Genomic DNA, 25,520 nt, shown 5'->3' with positions numbered 1-25,520 from the left:
TAACTCTAGTTTGGAGTGAACAAATAAGACTCATAAGACTGTTCAGACTCTCTTCAATTTATGAATCTTGGCTGAGTTAGCTATGATTTGACATTACATCTGAATTTGTATCCTGTTTTAATTCTTGTTTGCCACCTTGCTCTAATCCTGTTCACCACTTAGCAACAAAAGTACAAGGAAAAGAGTTGCAAAAAAAAAAAACCCTGCCCAAGTATCTAAAAGCCCTAACAACAGACTCCTTTCACTAGTACCTCATTAACATCAAGCTATCTTTCCAACTCCACAGCAATCTTGCTGAAAAGCAAAGCAGGCCCATCTACTTCTATCTGATAAGGGATGTATAAAGGACACAAATTGGATTGAGTCACATAATTTTAATACAGAAGAATTTTAACAATGGTTTCTTAACAAGTCATTGTGACCTGGTTCAAGCAAGTCCCAAGATTCAGTCAGACCATATGATGTAAAGGAACAAAACTGGTTTTTTGCTAAGGCATTTGGCAAGATCATTCAAAGAACTTGGAGGAGGAGGATAGGTTCTTTGTTGCCAGGCTTGTTCATAGCTGGGCAATAATAATAGATGATGATGCGATAGCAACCAAGCCTTCAGTTCAAAGGGTTTCAGTATGGTAGCTATTTAGGCACAGAGGAAAGAAAGGGTTAGGGTTAGGTGACTCAAAGCTTGTATAAGTGTCCATGTTGCACTTGTCAGTGCCTCTTTGTGAAATAGGGGAGTTGCTGTAGTTCAATGGCAGAACATGATTTGTAGGGATGTACAGCGCTTTAGATTTGATCTTCCAAATCTGCTTCAGAACAGGTGGGGTGCGGGGCCTGCTCTCCACAGCTACCACACAATCCTGGGAAAAGACAAAGCTGCTTTAAGATGTTGCAGACGGGTGCTAAGTTTTCAATTCTATATGTTGCAAAGAATTTTTTAAAAATCAAATTCAAAACACTGCACAACTTAATTGTGTGCATGTATAAAGACCAACATGTGAACCTGGGCAGCAGGAAAGAGAAGAGGGGGGGGGAAACCTCAACACCTGAAGTGAGAATTTTAATTTTGACTTAATTTGTTAAATTCTCCAAGAAATGTATAAGCATAAAAATGCCAATCTTTGTCAGAATTCTGAACTGATTTAGTTTATGATCCATTTGTTTGTTTTCTGGGATATTCATAGGGTGCTCAGGAGTCTTCTCCAGCACCAATGTTCAAAATCATTAATATTCTTCCTAATCCTGCTCCTTCAAAGTCCAACTTTTGCTTCTATAGAATGTTACAGGAAAGCCACTGCCTGCACAATTCTGTCCTTTGTAGATATAACTCAGGAAACAAATAAGCATTGTTTATATGTTCTCTCCATAATCATGTGAAAATGACGGTATTGCTTGATGCCATTCTATAAATTAAAGATCTCTGAAACATAATAGAAATGCTTACTTCAAACTACAAAACTGGAGGATTTGTTTTCTATCAGATTATGTATGTTTTGAATATATAACATGCATGTAAACAAGATTTAAGGGAATGTATACAGCAACATGAATTGCCTGACAAGTTTTGATAGTTGACAATGTTAGAAATAAATCTGTGGAACAAACCAATGTGAAGATGGGATGCATTAATAAACGAACAAGGCCACTGGGCTCTTCCAGTCTTCCTTCCGTGCTTCCTTCCTTTTTTTTCCTCTTTGTCAAGGTAAATGTTTTCTAACTTCTGCTGCTACAAACTGTGCTTCATTTTGTTGTAGATAATGTCTCCACTCCAACTGGCTACTGTGCACTGTGGCAAGAATACTCCCTACCTTCCAGCCACAGGTTGCTGCCCTCTTCAATAATTTTATCCTGCTTGCTGCCTTCTGAAGTGACCCCCGCTCCCAGTAGACTGGGGAAACAGAGGAGCTTTCCTTTTAAACAAGTTAACCAATGGATTCTGATGATGGACCCTTAAAAAGAAAAACAGGTGAAATTGACAAGAGTTCTTCCAGTTTTCCCTTCTAGCCCAAGTGATAGAAAGAATGATAAAACTGTGTTTTCTTTTGTGCGGGCACGTAATATCGAAGCAGGGTAGTCCACCAATAAGGACCTGTGGTAACCACTGTGCACGCAACACCTGGCTAGCATCACTGCCAGAATGAAAGAACAGATTGAAATTTGGATAGCAACTTCATAAGCAAGCTTCCTTTCCAGAAAAAAGTTCAGACAGTTTCAGACAAAAAGCGTAAAGCTTCTTAAAGAAACAACCAACTGTCAGGCTGAAGGATGACTCCATTCTTAATTCTTATTACTAATTTATTTCATGTAGCCATACAGATGAATGAGGTTTCCAACAGATACAAGTTTGTATTCAGAAATAGGTATTTTACTGGTTTTAAATTCCTCCCCAATATACAGGCGAAAGTAAATAAATAAATCCATAACTTCAGAGTTTACCTCATATCACTATAGTTATAATTTTAGTAGATAATAATAGGTAAATAAGCTATAGTTGGGTTTTTAAATAACTTGAATACATACCATTGAATCTAAGTACTTTATTGTATCTCTACAAGACATATAATAAATGTTCAGCAAACTAATTTGTTCACACAAAGGACAGATTGGCAAGCAAAATTAATGTCCAGTACTGTTTATTGGATGGTCAACTACAAGTGCAATAACATGAAACAGCAGTGCCTTTATACATGCCAAATTATCTTTTATAGGATGCATTTAAAAAGAGTTATTTCTTGGCACTGGAAAAGTCTGATTGAAGAAATCTCACTATTTCAATGGGTTTGGAAGGACATTTACTTTTTCTTTTTTTAATTCTGAAAAGGCAAAAGTAAAGGGACAGAAAGATTTCAAAACAAATTTCCCAGTACAAGCATGATGAGGACAGAAGGCAGACCAACAGCAAGCTGAATGGATGCTACAATCCTATACACAATTACTGAGAAGTCCCATTGAACTCACTAGGCATTGGTTCAGTTCCAAGACTGCAGTTTCAAGCCCTGAACTATGCAATGTATTTTCATGTATTACAAAACAATTCTACAAAATTCCTGGAATGTCTCTCTACTGTGATCTGAAGGAAATGATATGCTGGGCTATACCTTTTTAAGAGAACTAAACACCTGGTAATTTCTTCACATCTTCCATTCTAAAGGACCCTTCTCCATGCATTTCTGCATCTATAGATCTCACACAATTGCAATACTTCTGAAGAACAGGGCCTTGGAGTAAGAATTTTCAGCATAGTAATTAAGAAGCTGTCACAGGTTCTTTTTTAAATCATGCCCAATTAGATTGACCCAGACTTAAGAGAGACACAAAAGCACTGGACCCTGGACAGGTGGTTTCTTTATATCTCCCTATAAGGGTTGGGGAGATGTTTTATTTTGTAAAAACACTCATATAAAAGTGATATGCGAGTGCTTCCTATGTTCTGTTCTATTGCTATCTCTATACTATTACTATGACAATTACTATTACTATTACTAAGACAACTACTATACTCTGTACTATTATTTTTCACTCTGAATTTGCACTCCAAGCTCAGAGAGCACCAAGAACTCCACAGTTCAACCCTGAGCTACATATATTCTCTTCTATTGGTATTACTATTCAATCAATCAACCAATTTTTATTTCAACCACAGACCAGCAGCATATAACTAATAACATAACAATTAGGCTAAAACAGAAATAAAAAGTCGTATTGATAGAATAAAGTAAGGTAAAGATAAAAACATTAAGGTAAAATTACTAAGACAAATAACTATAAAAGGACATAAATAATGCTAGAATTTGTAGAACACTACAAGAATGTAAGGCTATGCTAATTTATATTAAGTCTAATACTTGCTGAAGCCCTGCTAGGGTTTGTTGGATAACTCTACAGTTATGGAAGCCTAGTAAACGCTCAGCATCACCTCACTTGAAGGAGTTGTTTACGTTTAATCATAGCTCTGACACAGAACTGGGCTACTTTGGCTGAAATCCCTGCCACCTGGTCAGCTAGCAAGAGACTAAGGAAATATTGTGTTATACATGGGGAAATATACATTTCTCATAGATTTCTATAAAAAAGGCAATGCAGCAACACATGACCCAGAGTTTCAATTTTCCCCTATCCACAAGGACAGAGCCACATCTCTTTTGGTATATTATAGAAACTTCCCTCAAAGAGTGCAGAGAGGAGCACATTACAGCAAGCAAGATTAGTAGATCTTCTGGTGTTTTGGGGGACAATATTGTACAGGTAATATGCAAGAGCAACACTTTTGTGTGGGTGCACTGAATTAATATATGGTGGAGCCTGGCTAAGATCATTTTGCAGGGCCATAGCTCTGGCATGTTGCTTGAAAGATGCTTTGGCCTGATCAAATTTCATTGGAATCAATATATTGGGGGAGAATCCACAATGGCTTAGGGTAGCACCACGTAATTTTTGCCAAGAAGTCTGGAATCGTCTTGAAGAGTGAAAGAAACCAGACAACCTGGGTTGAAAATTAGTTTGAGCCAATAACTAGCATGTGCTATTTGGGCATGAGTTTTAATTGGAACTATTCCAGCTTCAGCCCTAAGCGTTGAGTTAGGAACCAGTGAGGAACCAAAAAGAGGTTGCTTAAAGCCTTACAGCTTCTAATGGTTCTAGATTCTTATATGCATACTGTATATTTGGAAGCCATAGGACAGCTGTGATATTATTTTGGCCTCAAATACTTTTAGTCTACCAAGAATACAATTACCTCTAACCGTGCGAAAAATTTTTTTAATATGGCAGCTTCACTTCTTCTGACTTTCTTTTTTAGGGATTGAATTTGGGGCTTCCACGAGCCAGTGGCATGAAAAACAATGCCTAGGTAATGGCTCTTGAGAGAGCACAGGGCAGGCCCACCTCTCTCCAGGTGTCCTTGCCCAGGGCAGCAGCTGCAACAGTGGGAGCTTTGAGGTGGCTGGTAGTGTGTGGATCACTTCAACGCCATTGGCATTCTTGGAGCATTGTGGTTTGGGTAAGCCAGGGAGGAGGCTAGGGAATCAGCAGCAACATTGTGAAGATTGTATACAAAAGCTGTCAAGATCACGTAATGGAGATACAGCTAGATTGTGAACCTGAAAGTGATGGCTGTTAACTTCAGGGGAGATCAATCAAGTGATTTCTACAGCATTTCTGATTGGGTAGGTCATAAAGCCAGTCCTCAACTCATGGTAAAGGAAGATAATCTGACACCTAAGCAGGAGTCCTGATATACTTTCCTGTCATGTGGATTTCTCTGCAATATTTATTATTTTAGTATTGTAGGTATTGACTTGGTGATTTTATGATGTTGTGGTTTTAAGGTGAATTTTATTGTAAACTGCCCAGAGTCCCCTTTTGGGGGGAGATGGGCGATGATAGAAATGTGAATAATCAATCGATCAAGCCATTGTGTGGACAAGACAAAATATCTTCAACAGCATTTGCCAAAATTTCAATTTAATGACAACAGCAAAATCCATCTACACTGGGATATACATTCCTGCTAGGATAATTTATAATCCAACTTCTCAGGGTCTGTGCAGAGTCTGTGCTCATTAGGATATGATAACGCTAGAACCGCCCTGAAACAATGGATCTGGGATATAGATCTACAAATAAATTTAAGTAAGGTGCTATACCCCAATATCCGCCAATTGCTTCCGGAAGGCTTCGTTCCAGCTTATCTATCATCTATCATAATTTTGAAGTTTCATAAAGCTTTTACTTTAGCCAGGCTGGACGCATTGCCCTCAGCAATCCTTTTTGGATGTTTTAAGGGTACTCCCATGCACCTTCGGCTATGTCCTCGTGGAGACGGTTCAGTAGAAACCTAAGCCATATGCTATTATATTGTTCCCTATATAAGGACTCTAGACAGAGCCTTATATATCCATTACTGAAGAAATTTCCAGGTAGGGAGAGTGACTTCTACCTAATGCTACTTCTTTCAGACAAGGACCCGAAAATATCCTCCCAGGTTGCCCAGTTTTGCGCTACCATCTGCACAATACACCACACCATCACTTAGATTTGAAATTTTTAACATAGTATTTTATTTTAATTCATTTAGTATTTTTATTTTAAACAAATTTTGGATCATAGTACATTGATTGCTTTTGTTTTTACATACATATATGTATTAATGTAAGATTATTATGTATAGTTTTATTGTGTCTGGCCTTAGGGCTGTAATAAACGTGATTGATTGGTAATAAACGTGATTGATTGAAGGCAGAAACTAGAATTCATGGTCTCCTGGTTTCTAGCCTGGTGCTTTTGACCTCTACACCAAAGTGGCTCTTAATCTCATGTTCGGCTTTTTGTATTGCACTTACGAGGCTGCCCTTGCGCTTGGCCAGGAAGCTGCTGCTGGAACAGAATGCAAGTAGCAAATTGCTGAGTGATACATATCTTCATCTTGCATATCGTACACTTGAGCTGAAGCAACTCCACTGGCTGCCAATGAACTACCAAACCAAATTCAATGTTTTATGTATAAAGCATTAAACATCTGGGATAACTGACAAACCACCTTTACCATTACAGATCAATTACTAAGGAAGTTTGGGGAGTCTCCAGTATGGGTTGTGAACTAGAGTGCCATATTGCAATTACTCAGTCATGTTTTCCCAGTTATGGTCCTTTCGGTCTAAAATGTTCTCCCTCCTGGCATTTATGAGGCACCTCTAATTACAGGTAGTCCTTGTTTAGTGATTGCCTCATTTAATGTCCGTTCAGTTATAACAGTGATGATAAAGTAACTTTATGACCCATCCTCACATTTATGACTTTCGCAGGTTTGTAAAGCAAAGGAAAGCTGAAGTAAGATCGTAAGCACAGTCATGGTTTCACTTAGGATCTGCTTTGCTTAACTGAGTTGCTATTCCCAAATTGTGGTTGCTAAACGAGGACTACATGCACATGTTTTAGGCACCTGTTAAAGACTTGAACTTCACCTAGACCTTCCCTGTGTTAATACTGCATGCGTGGTTTTGACTTCTTGTCCTCTGCTTTACTTTCTAAAATTGAAGATATTTTAATGACATTGCACTGTTTTAACCAATTGTAAACACTTTACAGTTGAAGTGATTGTAAATCCCTTTCTAAGAATGGGAAGTGAAACGTAAAATATCAAATAAATAATGTTTTATGCAGTATTGATGTTCATAAGATTAAATCCTAAGCACCTTTCTAGGAGCGAGCTTCATTACATACAACAGGACTTTCAAGTAAGAATGCATAAGACTGTACTGCAGAGCTTCAACACGACGATAGAGATCGAAGGGCTCAAGCGTTAGTAGGGATACTAGGCTATATTACTGAATAAGCATTCGGCTTTTTTTTCCATATCTGCTTATAATCTCTTCTTCCAAGTTTTGCCCACTCTCATCCTGCCCTCAGTGATCATTATGCTTCCTGACTCTGTACCTGTCATCAGGTGATCAGTGCCAAAGGAAGAGATTGAAACATACAGTATTGCATTCTATGCTGTGTGCTGAGAAAGGGAGGGACCTTTCTTATGCACAGAATCTGGGAAAGAAAAATATCAATTTGAGCAGCAAAGTTTGTTCTGTGAAACAGTGGAACTGGCCAAATTCTACAGTTCCCTTCTCTGCTGCTCAACCCTTTCAGCAGCATTCTTTCTAAGACAGTGCCGGCGATTTCATACTCCTAACCAATTAATTCTAGAACTATTCTGATGTATGCGGCACCAGTACATTTTGGAGATATGCCTGAGTCATGATGAGAATATGTTAAGAGCCAATGAAAGATCAATCCTGCAATATCATGGGAATGATTTAAAGGTCAAGATTGTGTAGAGCAAAGAGAAGGAATATGAAGTTGGAATATTTGACCAGGGATAAACTATTTGTTTGATATTTCTGGTAACTCCTAATTGACTTTTTGCTGAACGAGGACTGAAAAGATTATGATTTCTGGATTTATATAGATCAAAGTTACGCTATGGGGAGAAGAGTTTTTTTATTTGGAACTTTAAAAAAGGGTTTTATTATTGTCTTTGTTCCATTTTTCATTTTCTCTCCTTTTTTTTCTTTGTTCTGCACCTTATGAATTTTTCTTCTATTTCTCTTTTTTTTTTCCAGTTTAGTTTGTATTAGTTTGTATTATGTTTATCTAAAACTTCAATAAAATTATTTTAAAAAAGAGAATATGTTCAGAGACTGACCAAACTATAAGGATATTTAACAAGGAAAATGAATTTTTAGTTCACTAAGAAGTAACATATAGAGAAAAAAATATTATTCAAAAAATCTCTGATTCAAGTTAATGAATAAATAAAGTATGAACCCTAGATTTCTATTTCATATTTTTGGTCACTACACTAGTATTTCAGTAATAAAAATGCAAAGTGTTTCAACTTCAAAGCAGGTCTTCCAAGCTTACAAGGCCATTTTGAGCTTGGGCTACATCTGTATAGTTGGAATAGCATGGGGATATTTTCAGTAACGTTAAAACAGTTAATTTTAAATCCAGAGCAACCATTTCAAGATCAAAACAATTTGGAAAGTTCTGTGCTCCTTTTTTCACTAAAGAGTAAAAAATAATAGCATTAACATTTTCTTATTCTTATCCTCAACATTAACGTTTAGTAAATAATCAGTAATTAGGGCAGTAATTTAAAAACGCAGAGGAAGACCACAAATACTTATATGCACTTCCTCAAAAAAAGTATTCTTTAATTTTTCCCCAAGCACTTGTCTGGCAGTAATCATGTTAGATTCAATGGGTCTTAATTCTGAGTAGACTTGTTGTTTATATTTTTATCCCACCTTTTTTATATACAACTTAAGACAGTGAACATACATAATACTTCTGCCTCCTATTTTCCCCACAACAGCCCTGTGAGGTGGGTTGGGCTGAGAGAGAGAGACTGGCTGAAAGTCACCCAGCAATTTTCTGTGAAAAGTTTCATATAATCTGAATACTTTATCAGAGCTCTTGGAAGAGGCCAAATGAAACAAATATTTTAGTTACTTTCCATACTAGTCAGTGTTTTATTTCACGAAAATTAGTTATAGTTATGAATAGTTATAAAATTATTCATGAAGATTAGGAATAGATCCAGCTTTGATAATTTCACTGCAGAATATGCATCAGCTATAAGATGATAGCTTCTACCTAGAAAAAAGATTAAAAGATTAAAACATATTAGGAATGATATATCCCACAATACAGTAGGTTCAAAGTCATATCTATCTGTACGACCCACCCATAAAGAAATGACAGTCTTAAAGATTTTGAGTGAAATTATAGGATGGGAATTACCTAGCTCCTGAAAAACCTTTGTAAACTCTCTCTTTTGTCATGGTGACAATACAGTATATATTTTACAATTATTACTGTTAATCAGACACGCCATAATTTTAACTGACTTATCTGTGGTATTAGAAATGGTTAGTGTGTGTGTCCACCTTTGAGTCAGTTTTTGACTCCTGGCAACAGCCTGGACTAGTCCCTGAGGTTTTCTTGGCAAGATTTCAGAAGTGGTTTGCCATTGCCTGTTTCCTATGGCTGAGAGAGTGATTGGCCCGTCACCCAGCTGGCTTTGTGCCTAAGGCAGGACAAGAAACTCCCAGTTTCTAGCCTGGTGCCTTAACCACTACACCAAACTGGTTATAGTGTAGGCTGAAATTATTCCAATCTAAAATCAGGAAGCTAACTAATAGGAAAACAATGAGCCAATTATTCCCAGGATTAGTATAACTGTTATAGCAACACAGTTTAATATTAAACAAGGCAGTGCTACCTCATTCACAATCTGCTACTATTCACAATGTTAGTATCAGCATTCTGCAGAGAAACTGTGCTAAATAAATGTCAAGCAGTTTTTAGTACAAATAACTGTTTGTACAGAGACTTGTGCAAACACTGTTATGAAAGCTGGCATTTGCAGGGTCCCACTTTCAAGTCTAGGCGACTATTGTGCTGTTATAGCTGTTCTTTCTTATGCTCTTAGAAATGTTACTCAAGAAATCAGTAGATGATGATCCAAACCAAAGCCAAGAATATACCTTACTACCATTACTTAACAATTACTAGTGCTGAGAAATCTACTTTCCCTCTCCCCTTTCTATTCTGCCATTTATGAGAAACAAGAATTCTGAATGCTAACCAAAAATATACATATAGATTGAGTTCAGATATCATGATGCTTTCTCTTTATGAAAATGAGCCAGCTTCTCTCCACTACAGTTGTGAGTTCCCCAGAAGTATCTGCCATCAGTTTCAGTTAATCAAAGTTTACCATATCAAAACCATAACTACGTTCAATCTCAGTCACTGTTGGTCGCAACAAGCCAGTTTCATGGTTTGAAGGTGGATTTCTTCAATTATCAGTATTTAAGACTAACCATTGTCTAAATCCAAACATAGTGCTAATCATGATTATCCTAAAATGGAAGTGAAAATACCTTTGCTGTATTTCTATGACATACTAAGCTTCTATACAGGTTTAACAAACGTGCATGCATCACCATCTCTACCCTGTCATGTTACTCCTTGAGCAGTGACAGAGTTTATTGTGTGGTCTGAACCCAAAGCAATTGCATTTTCAGTTTGCAAGACCCAGAATTTGAAAACCAACGTGCACTGAAAGAAAATGGAGTGAAGACCATCACTCACATATGGAGCATAGAGCCCTGAATTTCTCAGAGGCCTATATTATGGTGATGGAGAAAATTGATATAAAGGAACACAAGAGTTCAAAAGGATCTTTAAATCTTACAAGATAGGAAAAAAAATCAATCAATACCAGAAAAAGAGTATATAGCTTTATTTACATACTCACCATACCAGATTGGTTTTAAGAACCTTGCTCTGTTTTTCTCCTTTCATATTCTGCCAATTCATAATTATGATGCCTGATGAGCTAAGAGATAAACATAGATAAATGCATGGGACACAAATGCTTAGAATGATCTTATGAGCTTCTATTATTTCATTATAATGGCTTGACCACAATTTATTAAGTATATATTTAAAATACATTTATTTTATTTAGGAGAATACTAGTTTCCATAATTATGATTTGACAAAATGACAGCATTCAAATAATTTCACATGTCCTTTCAAAGATTATATTAGTTTCAAATTATTCAATCTTGCCAATTTCCAGCTTTTCACTAGGTTTATATATCATGTTAACCCATAACATGTTTGCACTAAGCCAGAACAAAAAACATAATGTGTAAGCCAACAGTGTCCCCAGCTAATTCATCAAAATGTAGTTTTAAAACTGTGGCTTAATATCATATACAAACCCAGTCAATAGCTACCCTTGGCCACTGAACTTAGTTCTTTTCAGAGGGCACATTGCTTGTCAGTCAAATACAGGAGTAGGCAACTGGCAGATTCCAAGACTTCTTTTTGCACTTCTGGAACCTATTCTAAGTGTAACTGGGCCAGCTATTTTGTGCCAGTCCAACATCTTCATTACATCACATTGCCTCTCATTTTAAGATGAGAATCATGTGAAACTGGAGTGTAAATGCTAAAATAAGAATCTCTTCCATCCAAAGAGAATGTTGGCCTGGCCATGAATGATGCAATCTTACTCATTTTGCATTATCATCCCACCCCTATAGATTTCAGTTACCTAAAAACACTGAGTCTAGGTCACAAAAATTTTCCTATCCCTGCTTTAGTGGATTCTCTAGTGGAATCAAGCCAAGGCTATTGTAGCCCCTGAGTTCACTGTAGATGGAGCTGTTTCTATGGGAAAAAAAAACCTTTGGAAACAATTCTAACAGTACCTTCCAGTTTGGAAACCTGCAGCAAGAAGATAGTTCATTCATTTCTATATTTTAAAAGAGAACTAAACATGTTTCCAGCCTATATGTTTAATGCTTTTTAGGAACAGAGAGAAGGTGTAGAGAAGGTTATCAGCTTCATTCCTATCCAAGCCGCATGCAACATTCCCTGATAACAAGTAAGGATAGTACCAGTCAGTTTTGGTACATATTGGCTAGTGTGCCACAAGCACAACTAAACTTTGAACCAAGCTTCTTCCACAGTTCTATGAAAGCTAGGATCTTTAATCTAGAGACTAATTTGCAAGCCAACATACTGTTGTCTGTTGGTGGCATCCCACCAACTAGGAAGTTCATCTAGTATAACTCCTTGAGGTACATTCATGTTCATATATAAGGGCAACTATGGAAAATGGGTTATAAGTGCTCAAATGATTAAAAATCAGGAAAAGATGGAGAAAAATAATTGATTAAAGGGTACTTTACAAATATTGTTAATCACACACAGATTATTCTTACCATAACCCATAATAGGACCGTTGAAGAAAGAGTCAGGCCAACTTTTATCCAGTTAGGATTATTTGAATCATTCCTTCCTGCTTGGAATGCTGAACGAGACAATGCTAAAATAAAGAAGTTTCAAATACATTAGTTCTGAAATGAATGTGAAATACCTTTGGAGAATAATTCTTCAGTTATGAACTGGGTATACTTTTCCCTGTTAAACCAAAAACAAATAAGCCACATTACGGTTTGACTTATTATTTGTATCCCAGGTTATGTTATTTGTGTCCCAGGTTATATTTTCATAAAATAGACAGGACAAGATATAAATAGGAAACAATTTCAGCTGCTGAAGTGTCATCATTGCGAATAAGTATAGCACTTATTAGATGAAATTAGTATTTTGTTAAAGATCAATTCATTTCTTGTCTCAGAAGAAAAATATAGTTTTTCATAAAGGACAACATATAAACCTAATAAATCTGTAACAAACATGAAGCAATGACTTTTTAAATTAAAATATTTTGTTTTTATACAGATGTATGCCCCTCCTTTTTACTAAGTACTCACTCGTTAAAGAAAATGAGGGGGGGGGGTTGCCTATGCTCATGTATGATCCAGGAAAAAAAAATTGTTTAAGGAAGTGCCAGGGATAAGACCTTTTCCTCTTCCAATCCCCCTCCAATCCCGATCAGTGCACAGCCCTAAAAACAGGCATCTTACACAAAATTCAAGATCCGAGTTCCATCAGGCTTTCGACAGAAGAAAAAAGGAGGAACGTAACAAAGGTGCAGTAAAGGGACTATCACATGCCCATTACTCCCATATACAGATGCCGCTGATACACCGTCACCCAACTCGCTGCCCTAACCTGATTACACGGGGGACGGCAAATCATTGTATGCGCAGAGGGCTCATCAAAAAGGTCAAGAGGGAAAGGCAACTGAAGCTGAAGGTTATACGTTCAGAATCTAGGGTATAACACTCACACATTCACTCAACAACGGTACGGCAACAGAAAATAGCTCATGCAAACGTAATGTTTTCCTCTGAATCGCCAAGATTCCGAAAAGAAAAAAAGTCCCACCCAAGGCCAGGCAACTCACTTGGCGTCACCTTGCTGGAAATCTGCAAAAACCGCTTCGCGGCCCGCAAGGTTGCCGCCATGTTACTTTTTCTCTCCTCGAGCTAAGCGATGAGACAAATGCACCAATCCAAGAGCGGGAGGGGCGGCTATTAAAAAGATCTAAGGAAAAGGCTTGGGGCACGAAGAGCGTCATCTATTGGCAACTCGGCTAACAAGTTAGTCTGCTGTAAAGGAAACTCATCACCACCACACCAAATTAGAGAAAATCTCGGGTTTGGGTGTATGTTTGTTTGTTTGTTTGATGCGATGTTCTGCTGTGTTTTTTTATGCTATCTTCTTTCCGGGAACTAAAATATACACAACTGGAGCAACATCTTCAAACTTTCCCTGAAATCACTGCTGTGGCAGAACTCTCCTAAATTCATCTGTTAAAGTGGATTGTGGTAATTAGGAAATAGTGTCATAATAAATATGTTATCCTAACCACATTTTTTCATAATGAAAACTTCGCATTACATTTAAAACATTCATTAAAAGCATGAAAGTTGAGGTATCCGAAAATCAGATTTTTAATATCAGTACAAATCTATTTAGTCCAGGGTAAGTATGGGTTTTTTAAGGTATCTGCATGTACATTCAGAACGTCCTCCCATTGAGTTCAACAGCATTTAATACTTAAAGGATTGTCGTGTTACCTCTATCCTGTAACTTATATATATGCACACATTTACCTAAGAGTAATCCTTAAGTTGACTTCTGAATAAATATGAAGTTTCAAACAGTAGTAATGCGCTTCTCTAAAAGTATTACTGAGCACAGCAGAACAGATATAAAACTGGTCTTCTCATGATTTGTAATGAAAAAGATAGAGAAGAAGTTCGTCATAGTCACAAGATTACAATCTTCTCCAGCACCGGGTGGTTCCTTACAGTTTGAAAAGTGCCAATCATTTTGGAACTCATATGTTATTTCATAATCATAGTAATGCTGAACTCCAATTTGATACCTCAGAGGTTCCAGGAATGCTGCCTTACAGCTGGTTCTTCCAGTTTTCTGACAATAATACAAAATTGTTGTAATTAGTGCTAAAAAATCATGTATAGGTATGGAAGTTGATTCTTTTATCTAGGAGATGAAGAAGGAGCAGAAAATCTTCACGCCAAATCTTTTTTCCCGACCCAACACTTAATCGGAATTTCGTGCTACAGGATATGGTGAATGACAACTATTGTTTTTTTCAAGTAACTAACATCTAGATTCATAGATATTGTGACAGTGGAGATCTGTAGCTTTAAATGTAGAATGATATTAAATGCCAGGTATTAAAGACATAACAGGGGACTGTTTTCCTTATGTGCTGCTTTCTGAGCTTCTTACAGGCATCAGGTGGGCGACTGTGATGAATGGCTGTTTACTCATCATGCAGTTATTTACTTATATTGTACATATGTTTATAATATAATACAGCTTTAAGTTGCAATATTCTCTCCCCAGGACAAATCCAACAATCACCATAGCTCCAATAATGTTAGTCCTTCGGTTTCCTTTTGTAAGAATGAGCCAAGTCTTACGCACGTGCAACTCTATAATCTTGAAGAAATTCAACAGCGCTGCTACCCACCCCAGAGACTTCCGTAGCTTCGGAGCTGGGTAAGCGCGCAGGCGCAACCCTTCCCCAAGACGCAGCAAGAGTGAGTAAGGCTGATCCCATTTCCCGACTTCCCGTGCAGCTGCCATTCAATCTATGGAGAAAAGAGAGGAAGAGGAAAAAATGGGGTCATGCGCATGCGCGCAACTACTGGTGACCCGGCTGGGGAAGCCCGCACTGGCGGCCATTTTGGCGGCGCCTCTTCTTTCTGGCCTGCTCAGTTACCACGTGAACCGGCCGCCGCCTGGGGCTCGCTGCGGAGCAGGGGTAACCGGGCACAGGCATCCCGGCGGCTAGGGGAGCCGCGCACAGTAGAAGGGGGAGTCGCCGTAGCAAACGACGGCAGTACTGGTAGTAGCGACGCCCTGGCGTGGAATCCCTCCTGAGAGGCGGCGGTAGGGGTGGTGATCAAGCAGCGGTAGAAGGGAGCGGGTTCACCGGCCCGGTCGTAGCAAGAAGGGCGGCGGCGGCGGCAGCGGCAGCGACAGCAGTAGCAGAGACAATGCCGTCAGTGAGCCTCCCGCCGAAGGAAAATGCGCTGTTCAAGCGCATCCTGGTGAGTGAAAGAAGCCCTCGTCTAAGCCTACCTATCCGCCAGACGGAGTTTTCCATGAAACTGGGGCCCCAGGGGGATGCTTGTCAGCAACTCCCGGGTCAGAAACAATGTCTCCCGCTTTCGTTTGGTTTCAGCTCTGCTGACAAATGCAACTTGGACTTTAAAAGGATCTCTCGCCCATGTCAGCGTTTCTTGTTCCAGAACTGCCAGTAGAATGTGTTGGGCATTCTTTACTTCATCACGCCCCAGGGCCAGCTTAGAAGGGATTTGGTTACTGAGAATGGTTTTAAAAGCAAGTAATAGACACGTCTTTGGTGGGCGAAACAATAGGGAGGACAGAGCAAAAGAACGTTTGTCCAGTGAGAGGCAGATTATGAAAAAGATAGTTTTTTGGGTTCTTTTATTTAAAGGAGAGAGTTAAAAGTCAGAGCGCTGTTATCTTACTTTTTCTTTGGTCTGATCGCTTTGAAAACAGCCTTTCAGTTATCAAAGGTTATTTCAAGCATACTGCAATTTGTGCTGTTCTTTAAAACTTTGAGAATAATTTGAACAATAAATAATAGTATCTGTGTCTCATAATATGAAACCAGCTTGATAAATCAACTGTTCTGTGTGCTAGTGGAATAGATCATATATGTGTGTTACCTTTTAAAAATGTAGTTTTGGTACATTGCGCTGATCTAAAATAAATTTGCCTAATGTAATATTAGTGAATTTACAAAATGATCTAGAAAATTCATCAGTACAATTTTTTTAAAGATAGATGAAATTAAATTATTTGAAACCCAGCACTTTGTAAACTTGTTATGTTTGCTATTTTATCTACTTAAATTTAAAGAAGATAGATTTCTGTCTTGAACATTTGTATAATGTATGCAATATTGTGCCAGGATTTTCAAATTGTGGCTTAGTGGACAAATCATGGTGATTGTTTGTGTAACATTAAACCAAAACAGATATGTCACATTACACTGTGTAACCCAAGCCTGTGTTAGATATCTAATGGCCATCTATTTTAAAAAAACCTACATTATTTGTTCTTGAGGGGATGTTATATCAAAAATATTGCAGTCATTTGGAATGATATGACAACTGTGGACTACAGAATGAGTAATTGGGATTGCACAGAAATGATGAGGCTATTAATGTCCTCTTACATCTGTTAACACTTGTCTGGAACAATCTATAGTAAAGGAACATTCAGAAAGAGAAGCTGTATCGTTGACAAATAGCTGAAAAGTAGGCGACTTTGTGGAAATAATAAATTATACAGGGAATAATTCAGCCATAGAGCAGTTGTTTGTTCAGTTGTGTTCACTGGAAGATACTTGAACATGCACTGTGCCTATATTTCCTTAATGTTCAGCTTTTATATTTCTGGGATCAATGGTTTATTTGCATGAATGTCACACAGTAGTCTGCAGGAAGATCCTTGTGATACATTATGACAATGTAAAATTGATAAGGAAAATATTTTTTTTAGCTGCATCCACATCTGACAAAGGTTGAATATTAGAATATTGAATGTAATATGTGTATGTGAAGTAGGAGTTTTATTTATCCTTGTATTCTGTTTTGCCAAGTTTGCTTAAAGCAAATTACTTCGGAATGTTCTTAGTGCCATTCAGGCTTTTATATGCGGCCTTATTTACTTAGTTTTGGTAAACATAGAATTCTGCCATGTGTATAATCTGTATCCTTTGCACAAATGAATAAACAGAAATCAGTGATCACATAGTATTATATCCCAGTTGATATATTGTACCCAAATAAGCTGGGATCATCAGCTTTAAATCAGGATTCATTGTTGCATTATGAATGTCAGTTTGTTTGGATATAATACTAAGCTATACTTAAGTCTTTTTGTTGATCCGAGTATGTGTAAGACAAATCAAATGGGACCAAATGGATTGTATGCACATGGGAGTAAAATTCTGATATTCTGATAAATCAGAATTCCTGACATTATTTTTGTAGCAATTTGTTCAGGTGGAATTAGGAACCAATTCCAGGCTGAATTCTATCCTAAGAAATGCATAGATTCATAGTAAAAGTCCTGTACAAAATAATTATCACCATAATGTAGAAGTGGGGAGAATGCTTTTGGAGCAGTCAGGCTTAAGATAAGGGACTTGTTTCAGTGTTGCTTACTTGTCCCAACCTGATTTTCTACGTTTTAATATTATTATGCAAATAAACAGGCATTTAAACTACATTTATTAAGCACATGTAATGGACTTTCTCAGATAACTGTCTCATTTTCCTGTGGAAAATGCTAAACATGTCTAATGACTTACCTTAAGTTTATAGAACTTTCATACTTTGTAAAATATGAAGTTAAGACAGTTGTTTTGTTCATTTTGACAACTGAACATAGTGGTACTATCTGTAAAACTTTTATCAGTTCAAAATGTATAATGAAAGGAAAAGCATGTATACATATACCTTTAAAATTCTGTGAAGTAGAAAATGCTTTAGGTATTAGACATGTGAAATAGCATACTTTAGAATATGTAGGCAAAAACCCCAGATTTTTTTCTCCACCTATTTTCATTTGTAATATGTTTATCTCACCTTCAGGCATTTGAAAGACTATTTGTGTATGTCTGCATGTGCACACATGCTTATGTATTCGGTATACATGTTACTGTAGTCAATCTTCACCCCATTTTCATTGTAAATATTGCATATAGTAGGTGCATTTATTTATTTATTTAATTTTTATCCCACCTTTATTATTTTTATAAATAACTTAAGGCGGTCATCATACCTAATACTCCTTCCTCCTCCTATTTTTCCCACAACAACAACCCTGTGAAGTGAGTTGGGCTGAGAGAGGGTGACTGGCCCAAGGTCACCCAGCCGGCTTTCATGCCTAAGGTGGGACTAGAACTCACAGACTCCTGGTTTCTAGCCTAGCACCTTAACCTCTAGACCAAACATTACTTTTGGGATATATCTGCTTTTGATACAGTAAATTTTATATAAGGTAGAATAGAGTCTTGTTTGATTTCTGATGGAGGATTTTCTGCGATTAGGATAAAAACAAAAGATTTGTGAACATTGGAAACTTTACCATTAAGTAAAGATTATCAATAACTTCCCTTTACCATTTATTGTTGGGTGACCTCACCAATAGGAGAGACTATGTTCCTATGTTTACCTGTTTTGGCTTTAATACACCTTTCAGTTTTCAAGTTCTCATTTAGGGACCCCAATTGAGATCAGCAACTTGGCCACGAAACAAAGCAGTCTCTAAGTGAAACCATAAAAGTGCCTATGTTGAATTCAGTGATAAAATTCCACTGGCAGCAGAAGTGCCTACACCAGATATGGACCATACATGAGGAGAAGGGACATACCTGTGATGAGAAGTCCCACTCCTTTTGTATATTGTTACATATTGTACCAGTTCAATTAATTTTGGTTTTGTAAATGTGTCAGCACAACAGGCTGCTAGATTAAATGTTAAAGTGGACCAGTTTTTAAGAAGAAAAATAATAAAAGCACAATTGTATCTATAAATTTTGAAATGTTATTTTCTTTGATTGTCAGTGATTTGGACGTCACAATAATCCAGATTTCTTTAGAATTATGTCTTGGTGTGCTGGTGCATGCAAATCAGTTGATGCTGTTGCAGGAGCAATAAAGCGACCCAGAAAGCTGTATCTGTGGTTAGTTCAGCACTGCACACAAAGTGAAGATTACAGTTTGCTTTTATTTAAACAGGCTGGAATCGCAAGCATTACTTTGGTTCATGACTCTGGGTTGTTGAGAGAAATCATCTGGAAAGAGAAGAATAATTCCAAATTGTTTACCTTTATAAGAAGAGGAAATAAAGAGAACTGAACTTATTAAGAATATTAAACAGGAATGTAACAGTTTCCATGATAGTGTCAGTATTATATAGTAGGATTTCTTTGTAAATTTGTTCTGTTGGGCATAGACCTTGGGATAGGATGGTTATGGAGCCCCTATGGCTTTTTGTGATACTGAGTCAGCATTCCACTCTGCTGTGTTATTTGATTTTTTTTTCCTTTTTTTTTTTCATTTGTAAGCTGCCTAGAGTCATTTAATTCAGCATAAAATCAAATTAAATAAATTAAAATAAAATAAAATGTTTTACAACAACTAGCTTGTTTCCATTATTATTGTTATTAATATTTTTGCCCACCTTTTATATATTTTGGCCAAGTAGCATGTTTCAGTAAATCCCACGAATTAATTTGTTACCTGCTATATCAAAGGATAGCTGTCATTGACCTGAAATTTGGACTGGACTAAAAAACTTGAATAAACTTAAGCTGAGTTGCTATATCAGGGGAATGATGGCCTTTAATATTTCCTGGTCATAGGAAACATAAGTGGAATATAATATAGCACTGATCTGTATTCATTTAACTGTTAAATTAACTAAATTTAGTAAGATAAAGTTAATTTTGAAACAATCATGTTCAGCTCACAGGTATTAAATACTGCTACTGTATAATGAAAACCATGACTATTTGCAATCACTAAACTGACCCTGACTTGTGGAACGAACAGATTTTATAATACCTAGATCCAAAGTCACATTTTCCATAAATTCAAAAAATTAATATGTAAATTAATACTCTACATTTAAATTATTCTCTGTTTACCAGAATTGCTGCAATGAATGTTGGGATTTTTTTCTTGTTTTGAACATAAATTAAACACTGCTTTTAATACAAAGAACAGTGTGATGCTACAGTTTGTATGAAGAGTCCAATTTCCTCCTGCTTCAGAGTGAAGCTTAATAGTAGGAATTAAAAGAAAAAAGGTATACATCTGGAATGCCCAACATCTGAGTACTGTAGAGCAGTGGTCTCCAAAGTGGGGTGCACACACAGCAGAGCTGTGCAAGGTGATCCATTGGGGTGTGAGAAGAAAATACTAGAATGTTCATTTATATTTATTTTTATATTTTAAAAAAGTAAGAAATTAAGCTATACAATATTTAATACTGTGTACAAAATATACAAAACAAATATTTTGGGGATATGTTTTACAATGTACATGTTGGTACAGTGGTACATAATATAATTGGCTGCATCGTGTATAATATTCTAATGTGTTCCCTTCTGTCACTTTGTTTTTTATTTATATTTGTTTTAAATGGCTTTTATATAATATTTTAATTGTTCGCTTTATTGTAAGCCGCCCAGAATCACTTTGTGTGAGATGGGCGGCCATAGAAATTCGATAAATAAATAAATAAAATAATTTTACATATACAATATATGTATATTGGGTTGCATGCTCAAATATTTTTTGCCAATAAGGTTGCAGAATCAAAAAATTTTGGAAACTACTGCTCTACAGAGCTACTAAGAGTTGGTTTTTTTAATTATGGTTGTATATAAATGTAATGAATAATTAACTTGTGCCACTTGCTATCATAGCTTTTATAAGGTCTCCTTGCAGACATCACACATTCAGTGCAGCTATCTACAGTGGGAAGTCTATTCAACTTTTCCCATGCTTGCAATCCCATTGAATACATGTTGAACATTGACTGCTAAATAATATTTTGGCATGGCTTATTTGTATGTAATTTTAAATCTGTTCTCAAACGTGGCATTACTTACCTGTCTTTTCTGAGGCAGAAAAGGCCAGCAGCAAACACACACGGGCACCTACCAGCCTGCTTGCCTGGGAGTTCTCACCTCTTCCTGCTTAATGACCCGCGTGGTCCTGGGGTTATGACGGCAACTGGACTGCAGGATTGCTGTTGCTAAGCAATGCAGTTGCATGACATCACACTTTACAACCGCATCACTTAGTGACAAAAATCTCAGTCCCAGTTGCCATCATAATCCAAGGACTACCTGTATCTTTAGCATAATAGCATAATATTGTTGTATAAGCTTGACATTTGGAAAATTCAGACAGTGCTACTGAAAGATATACAAGAGGGTTCAAAGAATTGATTCTTCTGAACAAAGTTGAGGGCTTTTACAACATATTCAGACTGATGGTCTTCAGAATATATTATTGATTATTCCTTGTTAGGAAGACTTCTCAGAAGTACTTTTATCCTCTTCTAATGCAGAAATCAATGTTGAATTGTAATGCTTTAATATCATGTAGTGTCTTCAAGTGAAAAAGTCTGTAGAAAAGATGTAACTGTCATCAAAGCTCAGTAGTTTGGCTTTAGATGCTCATTAGATCTATAGGGATATTATTGGCACACTTTTAAGAACTTACAAAATTAATGGGATAATGATTATGTTCAGAGAAGAGTAAGTTGATAAGAGCTTAGAGCATACACGTTTCCCCCTCCCAGATGCTTAGCAAATATTTTATAAACACCCATCTGATCTGTACCATATGGGTCTAGTCTTCTGAATAAAGATTTTAATTTATCTGCTTTCATTGCGTGTTTTAAAAAGTCTGCCTCTTAAATGATTTTGAAAAGTAAGAGGACCTGCTGTCAGCAGAATAAAATTTTTTACATGAATATTATAGAAACTTAGGTACAGATAATTGAAATTATATTTGATCTTTGGGGCAAGTTTGTGTAAGTGTTTTACCTACTTATTAATTACATAATATAGCAAGTTTGCTTTAACAAATTATTTTAAAATCAGAGTCTGCTTTTTGTGCAGAATAGTGCTAGGAATACAAACTTCTAAGTTTTATTATTGAATAGGGTTTACTATCAGTCATGGATGGGGTTGCAGCATATATTGTTCAAAATAGTTTAAATTAGTATTCACTTTACAGAAGGGAATTTACTCCTGTGTTTCTATTGACTATTGCAACAGGTGCTGACCCCTGGCTGCCTTTGGGCCAGAAAGATAAGCAGAGTCAGGCCTGGTTAGGGTATGGTTGGGAGACCACAAGGGAATATCAGGACTGTAGGTTAGACTGCAGAGTCAAAAAATATACAAGAAGAAGGCAGTGGCAAACCACTTCTGTACTCTTGGCAAGAAAACTGCATGACTGTATCCACATACAGTAGTTAGCAGGAGTCAAGCTCAACTTGAGGGTGCCTTTACTCTGACTATTTTTATTGCCTGGTATTCCTGTCATTACATCAGAAGATCAGCTAAAATCAGATCTAGACTCAACTTTGCCTTTTCTATTATATACATATTTGTTTTTGTCTTGTGTTTCTCCTTTGTCTTCCTCTATTCTTATGTTTTCCTTACTTTCTTCTTTTTACCTGAAGTTGAGCTGTAACTATATTGTTGATCCTAGTGAGTGAAGGCATGCTGTATATAACAAATGCCATTGTCCTTAATTTCTGGAAAATATTTTTCAGAAATACCTTTTTGATTATTGGGTTTTTTATTGAAATCAAGATTGGTGATTAACCAATATAGGTAAGAAAATCCTGCTTCAGCCCCTATCACAGTGCATCCCATTCAGCTGGATCCACCAAAGGACAGCCTTTGTGAGTCAGGAAGGGATGGCAAATACATGGATTTTCTGGATCCAATTTATAATATACCCCTAGTCATACATTATTTTGTTCTTTATATTGTTATGTAAGTATACAATGCCTGATGTCCTAAATGTTGTGAATTAGTATGTTAAAACTGCCATTTGGACAGCAAATTAAATTAGTCAGTGGCTTATAAAAATAATCCTGTTGTGGTGCTTTATTTTTTATATGGTTTGTCTAATGTGTACCTCAGTGTGTTTTGTTTTGTTTTTGTTTTTTTGTTTTTCATCTTGAGTGTATATTTGAAAACATGCTATTGTTATTCCAGCTTAGCAGGACACTTTAGGGCACACCCTTCAAGAGTCATTGATAGAATCACGGCATAGTGGTGTAGCCAAAAGAATTTTGAAATCTCTTAACCTCATTCAGGTTATTCCAGGTTCTAGCATTTCAAGTTCAGTCAGCAGTGATAGGTATAATTATGGAAAAAACTTAAGGAAAAATCAAAGTACATTATTTTTTTCCCATTGAGTATAATTGGTGTTAACCAAATTGATTTAAATTGTGACTTTAATTACTCAAGAAGACTGTTAATTATTTAAATCATTATTAGGAAGATTCTATTTAATTTTAATAAAACAAAGGGCATTCTAGTCTGATATTTTTACTCAATTGTACCTCTTCCACATAAGGTAAAGAGATGCAGAAATCTCATAGAGGAGAAAGAATTGATTTATGATCCTGGCAATGATTAATCTCTTCCTCACTTCATTCCAAAGTTCTTAAACTAGGCTGTATATAGGTAACACCATTATAATTTAACTACTTGCAAATTTGGTTATTCTAGAATTTCAAGAAAATGAAAGCTGCATTTTTTTTAATAAACTAAAGTTCTGATTAGTTTTGTTAGCATAAATGATTGCACTCAAAGAATTGGTGTAGCGAGAATTACTGTGGCAAATAGTTTCCAGGGAATGACACTTTTTTGTCATCATTTATTTATTTAGTATTGTGTTCTTGATTACTAGTGTACTGCATTAGAAATAATAGCTAGACATGATTAAGTAGGTATATTGATGAATCTACATATGTTTTATATTTGTAACCTGATATGAATTTATAGTGTTTGGACTTTTGTCTCCTTACAGAGGTGCTATGAACACAAACAGTACCGGAACGGTCTGAAATTTTGCAAACAAATACTTTCTAATCCAAAATTTGCAGAACATGGGGGTAAGTGTTCAGATTTCTGCATAATGCTTAGAATGGTTGCTAAATTAAATTCTGAAACTGATATAATACTGCTGCTGTATTTTATCCTGAATGTTCAGTAATCATAAACGCTATTTTAGTATGTCTATACTGTCATTGAATTTAAACATTTAATAAAAACAATATAGCACAGTACCATATACCACCACCACCAAAATTATGCCAGCCATCAAAACACACCTAAATATAAATGACTTATTCTAAAAGATCGTCTGATTTTGAGGAAGAATAACAAGCAATGGGTTACTTTTAAGTTTATAAACTTCCAGACATGGAGCCGTGCTAGATATGATAGTATTAAAAATAAAAGCATGCGGTTTCTGATTTTAAATGGGTCTTCTAGGTTTACTGACCATAACCCAATCTTAATTCATCTTCTGTTTATTTTGATTGCCAAGTCTTGCATTTGGGACAAAGGTCTGCTGCTTTTATGCCTCGTTTCATCCTGGAAAATCAAACCACTCTAGCTCTTCTGTGGAACAGTTTTTCTTGAGCCAGTAGAGAAAGTGATTTACTTCATGCACTGATTTCCTAAAGCAAATTGATTTCAACATTTCATTATCTACAGAGGATAAATCATTTAGTAATAATGTTTTTCTACCCTAGTTCACCTTTGTTTTTAGACAAAGGAGAATAACTTGAGACAGCAAATCACAATTTTTTTCTATTATATGAGATTTGACCTGCAGGTCCTGCACATAAAAGTTCCATTTAAAATTGCAGGTCAGGCTTGAAAGAGGAAATATAATTTAGATATGCTGTATAATTTCATAAAATATGGTATTTATGTTTAGTGGTTTGATAATGCAAACTCTCACTATGATATCAAAAGTTTTGATTGGTCTATCATACATCTTATTTAATGAATATACATCATTTAAATTAGCTACCCTTTTTGGAATCTAAGTAGGTCTGTTTAAAGAATAATTTATTTTAACAGAAGTTGAAAACATTTTCTAACGAACAAGATTTTGCTTTTTAACTAAGGAAACAAAACATATTTCCTATTTCCACATTTAATAGATACTTAATAGCTTAAAATTTAAAATCTGCTGATAGTGATTTCTAAGTAGAATGCATATATAAATTATCATTTTATATTTATGTTTTTGTCTTAGAAACCTTGGCTATGAAAGGACTGACATTAAATTGCTTAGGTAAAAAAGATGAGGCATATGAACTGGTTCGTAGGGGGCTAAGAAATGATTTGAAGAGTCATGTCTGTATCCTTTTCAAGTTATAGATTAAATTTGCAAAAGAAAGCATGT

At 36.2% G+C, this 25,520-nt stretch overlaps 3 protein-coding genes across 7 annotated transcripts in view; 1 reads left to right on the top strand and 2 right to left on the bottom strand.

Moving 5' to 3' along the window:
* The window catches only part of NDUFC1 (NADH:ubiquinone oxidoreductase subunit C1), a 92,395-nt gene extending 78,885 nt beyond the window's left edge, over nucleotides 1-13,510 (bottom strand). Inside the window, exons 1-4 of one of the 4 annotated variants that reach the window (XM_063310265.1) lie at nucleotides 13,385-13,510; nucleotides 12,294-12,397; nucleotides 10,810-10,894; nucleotides 8,991-9,144 (exon numbers count right to left, since the gene is read on the bottom strand). In XM_063310265.1, the coding sequence (XP_063166335.1) occupies nucleotides 10,829-10,894; nucleotides 12,294-12,397; nucleotides 13,385-13,445 (231 nt within the window). In that variant the 5' untranslated portion in view covers nucleotides 13,446-13,510 and the 3' untranslated portion in view covers nucleotides 8,991-9,144; nucleotides 10,810-10,828. Of the gene's footprint in view, nucleotides 1-8,990; nucleotides 9,145-10,809; nucleotides 10,895-12,293; nucleotides 12,398-13,384 lie in introns of those variants that run through there. The other 3 variants (XM_063310261.1, XM_063310264.1, XM_063310262.1) reach the window with 3 other exon arrangements.
* The window catches only part of LOC134502095 (uncharacterized), a 161,460-nt gene that overhangs the window by 72,008 nt on the left and 63,932 nt on the right, over nucleotides 1-25,520 (bottom strand). The gene's annotated exons all lie outside the window — the stretch shown is intronic.
* Nucleotides 15,186-25,520, top strand: part of NAA15 (N-alpha-acetyltransferase 15, NatA auxiliary subunit) — a 49,191-nt gene continuing 38,856 nt past the window's right edge. Inside the window, exons 1-3 of the mRNA XM_063310538.1 lie at nucleotides 15,186-15,569; nucleotides 24,129-24,213; nucleotides 25,371-25,475. Coding sequence (XP_063166608.1) covers nucleotides 15,516-15,569; nucleotides 24,129-24,213; nucleotides 25,371-25,475 — 244 coding nt within the window. The 5' untranslated portion in view covers nucleotides 15,186-15,515. The remainder of the gene's footprint in view (nucleotides 15,570-24,128; nucleotides 24,214-25,370; nucleotides 25,476-25,520) is intronic.

The sequence above is a fragment of the Candoia aspera genome, chromosome 8 (genome assembly GCF_035149785.1).
Source record: "Candoia aspera isolate rCanAsp1 chromosome 8, rCanAsp1.hap2, whole genome shotgun sequence".
Classification (NCBI taxonomy): Eukaryota; Metazoa; Chordata; class Lepidosauria; order Squamata; family Boidae; genus Candoia; species Candoia aspera.
This window is presented reverse-complemented; position numbering and strand designations above follow the sequence as displayed.